General features: G+C 25.6%; 1 protein-coding gene across 1 annotated transcript in view; it reads right to left on the bottom strand.

Moving 5' to 3' along the window:
• The window catches only part of LOC117176999 (glutamate receptor 1-like), a 176419-nt gene that overhangs the window by 28555 nt on the left and 140632 nt on the right, over window positions 1-7232 (bottom strand). The window contains exons 8-10 of the mRNA XM_033367444.1: window positions 6892-6999; window positions 6669-6789; window positions 6500-6594 (exon numbers count right to left, since the gene is read on the bottom strand). Coding sequence (XP_033223335.1) covers window positions 6500-6594; window positions 6669-6789; window positions 6892-6999 — 324 coding nt within the window. The remainder of the gene's footprint in view (window positions 1-6499; window positions 6595-6668; window positions 6790-6891; window positions 7000-7232) is intronic.

Here is a 7232-nt window from a genome sequence, read left to right on the forward strand (position 1 = left end):
TTCTTCAATTGTAAACAGTAAAAATGACAACGCATATTTATTTTTTGGAACTTCTCAATTTTTTTAGATATATAATATATGTGTCCGTACACAAAAAAGAAATTTCAAGTAATTTGAATCAGTAACTGAAAATGTAACAAGTTAAAATTAAAATTATTTCTTGAAAAAAATATCCTACTCTTTCTTCAGTCCATTGGGAATGGGACCACAGAACTTCTGATTTCCGGTCAGGTGCTTTTCCAATTAAGCTATTAGAGGGATCAGAATAAGAACTCCTCATTCAAGAAAATAACGCTAATTGCCTGCCGTTGAGATCTTTATCTCAGTATTTAACAAATTCCTTTAAAAAATGTAACAAGTTACTATTTTTTTGTCATGTAACTCTAGCTTCAAAAAAACTTGAACCAGATTTTTTAAAACAATTACCCCTTGTTATAGATTTTCTATAGCATAAATCTCCATTTCAAATATACCGTTAAATCAAAAAATATTCGCAAATATAAACACTATAAGTTCCCAGTTGAGAGCTATTATCCTTGGGTCGCTCCGTATCCTTAAGACATACGAAAGCTTCGTCAGCCTATTGTTGTGATATTACTGTGCCCTGGGGCGACCTATTTTAAAATCGTGATTTGAGATTGCGTATAGATACATAATTACTACAGATCGCATAGGTTTAATTATTAATTATTATTAGTTATTATAATTACATAAAATTATAGTGAATTACTCAACTTGAATTATAGAATCAAACTAATGAATAACTAAAAAGCATTACTTTTTAAAAAAATTGTACAATTTTCAACCAAATATTTCAGTTTTAAACCAAGTATTTTAATTTTTAACCAAAAATATTCATTATCAACCAACAAGATTAATTTTTTTCGAAAAAGACGAATTTTCCATAAGATAAAAAAAATTTCAATTAAGTAGTTGAATTTTTATTCAAAAAAATACATTTTCCGTCAGCTAGTTAAATTGTCAACTAAAACAGGTAAATTTCCACCACAGCTTGAAACATTACATTTTTGATGTAAAAAAATAATAAATTTCAACCAAAAATGAAGAAATTGTCGACAAGTATTTGGATTTTCAGACTAATATCATGAATATTAATAAAAACAAACATTTTAACCAAATTAATAAATTTTCTACAAAGAAATTAATTTCTAACCAAAATAGAATAATTCTTATCATAAAATAAAGACGAATTTTTAGGACTACTTTTAAGAATACTTTTAAGAAAATTGTTTTATTTAAAAAAAAGTTGATTAGATTTCAACTAAATAGTTGAATTATCAGCAAAATATAAAATTTCAATCAAGAAGATTAATTTTTCACTTAAAAGTTGAAAAGGTTAATTTTCAAAGAAACAAAAAAAACCAATTGTCAATAAAATAACTATTACCCAAATAGTTGAACTTTCAACTAAAAAATTATTATCTGCCATTAAAAGTGTTATACTCAAATTTTCAGTAAAAGAAAATAATTTGAAACAAGAAAAAAAGAGTTTTCCAACGAAAATATAAATTTTCAAGCTAGAAGAATAAATTTTTATAAAAAGTCCAATTTTTGATAAAATCCAATATTTTAACTGAATATTCTAATTTAAAACTAAAAAAGAATATTTAAAATTAGAAATAGAATAGTTAAATTCTCAGTCAAGGATAATTCTTTTAAACCAAAACTATAATGGTACACTTTTTACCCAAAAAGAATGAACTTTCAACTAAGAAGATTAATTTTCTACAAAAAATAAGAATTTTCAACCAAAGCGATAAATCTTTGATCAAAAAATGAATTTTCAATCAAGAAGTTCAACTGTACACCAAGCAGTTTAATTGTTAACAAAAAGTATTGCATCCAGAAAATCTGCAATTGACTTAATTGTTTTTTTAAAACCTTAATAAATACAAAATTCATTTTTACATTTCATTTACAAAGATTGTTTTTTCTCATGAAAAATTATAAATATGATTTCGAGTGTATTATAATTACATAAATAATAAATATGCAATATTTCTTATTGAAATAATTGAAATATATAAACAAATATAAAAATCAGTAACTTTCACCTAAAAAAAAAACATTTTTCTACTAAACAACATTCGAGACAACCGAATACTAATGTGACGTTGAAAAAATGTGTCGCAGACTCTTGATCGTTATTGTTATTAAAAATTAATGAATACATATTATTTCTTTATAATTAAATTGCTAAATGTTATTCAGAAAATCAATTAATAACATAAGCTATGAATAAATTGCAAAATAGTCACTTTCAGTATTCTCTTATAAATAAAAACTATTAACAATATTAATTTTTTTTATTGAAATCATCTTATTCTTAAATTTATGCCACAATTAACTTTAAATTCGTATTAAGGAACAAAACAGCAAACAAAAAAAGAGCGCATCTAAATTGAAATACGGAAAAAGTTAACAATTAATATGTATTTAATAATTTATTAATAACAATATTAGATATTTATTATTTATACATATAAAAATATTAATCTATTTAAAACATATTTAAAACTCGTTTGATGAGAAAAAAATATATACCTATGAGGCAGATGCATACATTTAATATTTGTTTATTAAAATGTTAATAACAATACTAATTGTTAATAGTTTAAACAGTTTTTTATAACTATTTTACCTCTAAGTTACTTTAGCACTTTTAGTTAAAAGAAAATTATTTTGTGCCGTTGAGATTCTCATCTCAGTATTTTAAAATATAATTTGTTTATAACGATCAGCGCAAATCCTAAAGAAAAAATTGATAATTCTTAAGTGCACCTGAATTTATTTCGATGCACGTAAACTTTATTTGAGTAATTTCTTTGGCGATAAGATAAAATTTTCCAATCTATTTATACAAATAAACAACACAAGGACGAAAAAAAATAATACACGTTAGTGCGTATTTTATTCTGAAAATTTAAAACAAATACGTTTTGATTTAAATTGATTGGTTAGCCTCTCCGCGGCTCAAAAGTTGCAAGCTTTCCTGTCAGATGGCGTTTGCGTAGGTTTTCACGAGACTGCTAGCTCGATAATTTAAAAAAAATAATAATTGTATTTAAATAGAAAGTTAATTTTTTCAATTCAATTGATAAGAGTTGGAAGCTCTTCTGTAAGATGGCGTTTGGCTGCTTTTTATGAGATTGCAAGCTGGAAATTTGAAAAAAATTAATTTAAATGGAAAGGTAATTTTTCAAAATCGATAGATAAAAAGTTGGAATCTGTCCCGTCAGATGGCGTTTGGCTGCTTTTTATGAAATTGCAAGCTCGAAAATTAAAAAAATTTAATTTAAAAGAAAAGGTAATTTTTCAAAATCGATAAATAAAAAGTTGAAATCTGTTCTGTCAGATGGAGTTTGCCCGGTTTTCATGAGCATTCGATGGATAAAAAGTTGGATTCTTTCCCGTCAGATGGCGTTAGGCTGGTTTTCATAAGAGTTGAAGTTAGAGAAGTAAAAAAATATATTTAATTTAAATCGAAAGTTTTTTTTTCAAATCGATGGATAAAAAGTTATTTTCTGTTAGATGGCGTTTACCTGGTTTTCATGTATTTGCAAGCTCGAGAATGCAAAAAAATATTTTTAAATTAAAACTGAAAGTTATTTTTTCAACTCGATGGATAAAAACTTGGAAGCTTCTATGTCAGATAGCGTTTTACTGGTTTTCATGAGCTTGTAAGCTCGAGAATCAAAAACAAAAATGATGGTTTAAATCGAAAGATATTTTTCAGTTCGTTGGATGAAAAGTTGGAAGCTTTTTGGTCAGATGGCGTTTGGCTGTTTTTTACAAGCTTATAAGCTCAAGCCCTCTTTCGACGAGTATAAGAAACTCTAGGTAAAGCAGAATTTTCAGTATTTTCAAATTCCTTCATGGATCAATAATTGACTTCTACTGTGCCCGACCTTTCGTAATTTCTCATCCAATTCATAGCGAGCTTTTGTGGTTTCTATCCATTCTAACCAAAGCGAACTTCAACGTCCCATTTCCTTCCTTTTGCAGTTAGTCGGAATTTGCATGGTTAAATGTGAGATTCATGAAAGCATAGGTTTCCATCCTAATCCTATCAATGGCATTAGTCTAGCTTTTCTAATATTACGGAATTGAACTATGTTAAAGAAAAAATATCACAATTTGAATTTTTTATTATTCTGATATTTCTGTTAATTATTTAGGATCTTATATTCAAATTTCAGTCCATTTTTTGTGATAATAAATATCACAAGTGCTCATTGGAGAAAAAATTACTCTTTCTTATTAGGTTCAGCGGGATTCGAACCCATGTAAACTAATTGCCGGTCCGGTGCTTTTACCACTAAGCTACGGAGCACAGAAAATATTTTCCCCCAAATAGTACGTGATGCCTATCTAAACGACATTCTACTAGCCACTTAGCATTTGAAATTGTTCTTCTTATAAAAAAAGACACAGTGATCAAAATTTAAATTTAAGAACATGAATATTTATTTATATTGGACCACACCACATTAAACTTTAATAATTTCTCAACATTATTTGCTTCGATGAAAAAATATGTAATAATGACGAAATTCACCAAATAATTCTCAAATTGTCAAACAGCTATGATTTGCGATTTTTTAAGCTGGAAAAGGAACCAGTTACAATAAAAATCCCTTTTTCCCCTTTTAGCTGGAAAAATGATTTTTTAAATTTATTTTTGTAAGTTGTATGAACATTTATAAATTATTTATGAAACATAATCAAAGAAAATATATTATAAAGTTAATTTTAATTATAACAATTTTTAATGTATACTAGTTTAATGTTTGAAACTAGTCAACAATCAATCAAATTCATTAAAATATTTCAAATCTGTTATTATTTAACATTAATCAAAAATTTTATCTATTCTAATTTTTTAAACATAATACATTTCTTTTTATATGGTTTGTTTCGTTTTGAAATTTGATTTGAAAAAGATGTTTCATTCTTTTAGTGTTTTCTGATAAAAATAGAAATGTTATTGTAACAACTTTATGAAAGGAAGTATAAATGATAAAAAAAGAATTTAAGTGGCTTAAAAATATATATATATATATTCTTAAGATTCTTAAAAAAAATTTTAATTATTTTAATTTCCAAAAATTACAAAAATTATTTAATAACATTTTATAGTATTTTAAAAGATTTTCAAAAATTTCAAAAAAGACCCTCAAAAATTTTAAGGCAACTTTTTTAATTTCAAAATATTTTTCAAATATTTTAAGAAAAAAAGCAATCGTTTTTAAATAAATTTAGAAGTTTTAAAATTATTTCAAAAATAACCTTCATTCAAATTTATTGTCAAATATTCATGAAAGTGAATTTAAAGTGATAATTCAACCGTGAGGAAACTAACACGTTAAAAAAATTATCTTGAACCATTTTTCTTATCATTTAAGCCGCAAAAAGAGGAGGGTGTGACAGAAGTTCCTGCTTTTCTTTCCCATCTCGAAAACTTACTACTTCAAATTTTTGAAAAATACTAATAATATTTTATAAAATATTCATAAAAGTAATATAAACATTTATAAATTATTAGTACTATAAAAGTTGTTTAAAATATTGTAATTTTTATATTAATTATAGCTATTTCTTAATTTCCGATTCTAATATTTCCAATTAATCAATTCTATAATAATAAAATCAATTACCAATCAAAGTCATTTAAATAAATAAAACATTGGATCGATTTACATTTCCTTCAATACTATACATTTCTTATATTCTTGTTTGTTTTCTAAATTGAATTTGAATTTTTTTAAATAAAAAAATATTAGTTTTGTGTTTTTCTCAAAAACATGCAAATGTTTTTGTAAAAAAATCTATAAATATTAGCATAAAGTGATTTAAATTTTGTAAAAAAGATTCAATACTTCGAGAAAAATTAATTATTTAAAAGGCACTAACTGCCACTAGAAAGGATGGATTTAAATTTCTTTGAATGCAATCAATTTCTTTTTATATTTGTTCATTCTAAAATTTGTTTTTAAAAAAATAATAAAAAATTTGTTTTAAAATTATTCTTAGCTGTGTTTTAGAAAAATCCTTTTGTTTATATTCGCCAGGTGGAAAAGGGGTAGGGTGTGACAAAACTTCCACCTTTTCTTTTTTAGCTTAAAAAGCTACGATTTTGAATAAAAGAATATTCAGAAGAACTCATTATTTATTAATAAACCAAATTTTATTTAACATATTAAAATCAAAAATTCATGAAATTTTAAATTACTCATATTAACAAATAATAAAATCTTTAATCGATTTACGTTTGCTTAAATATATATATAATAAATTTCTTCTTATATTTTTTCGTTCTGAAATTTGATTTTTTTTAAATGTAGACAAAAGTTTTTTATCCTTTTTGTATTTTTTAATAAACAAACTCATGTTTTTTTATCTCTTCAGACTGATATTTGACTTTTCATATTTCTTAATATCATCTTTATAATATTTAGATTTTAGTAATCAAACTCACTTCTCGGATTAGCTCTCCCACCATCCCGTCCCAACCACCAGCGACATCCGGATTTTCGGAACCATATTTCCCATCCCTGACAATTCGTAGTTCATCTGCAAAATTTAATTTGTTTAAGATAATAATTTCACTCAAGGTAAATTATAAATGAGATTAAAGATAAAAATACATGTTATATTTAGTCTTTTCGCTATAAAATCCGCAAGATCTTTGCAGTAGCCCTCGTAGCGATCGTTGCCGAATAAATTTTCTCCTGGTTCGGCTTTTCTGAGCATAATGTAGGGTTCCTCCTATTGAAGCCATAAAGCAATAGAATGGAATTATAACCAGTTTTAATTTATCTAGATACAAAAAAAAATTATATTTAAATATGAAATTTCACTTATACATACAATTATTGTAGTTACAATGTGAGTTCTGTTTCTGTCTTTGTTTGATTTTGGCCGAGAGTAGTCTGCCGACACAGGTTGAAATCCATCTTGCTCTGTCCAATTTGCTACCTTAAATTTGAAATCGAAAAAGGATTAGAATTGTTCCAGATCATTATAAAATGAGGGATTAATGTAAGAAACAGAAAAAATCATGGATCTGCTCCTCCATAAAAAAGCTCTTTTTTGTCGAGCTGAATTCCACAAATGAGACTCCGGATTCTATAACCACGCATAAAATTTGCCTGGCCGCTTCAGGCCGCTCGAGTTGGCCCCTGATGGCTTGAAAATCAGTTTTCGAAAAT

This window comes from Belonocnema kinseyi, chromosome 7 (assembly GCF_010883055.1).
Source record: "Belonocnema kinseyi isolate 2016_QV_RU_SX_M_011 chromosome 7, B_treatae_v1, whole genome shotgun sequence".
Taxonomy (NCBI): domain Eukaryota; kingdom Metazoa; phylum Arthropoda; class Insecta; order Hymenoptera; family Cynipidae; genus Belonocnema; species Belonocnema kinseyi.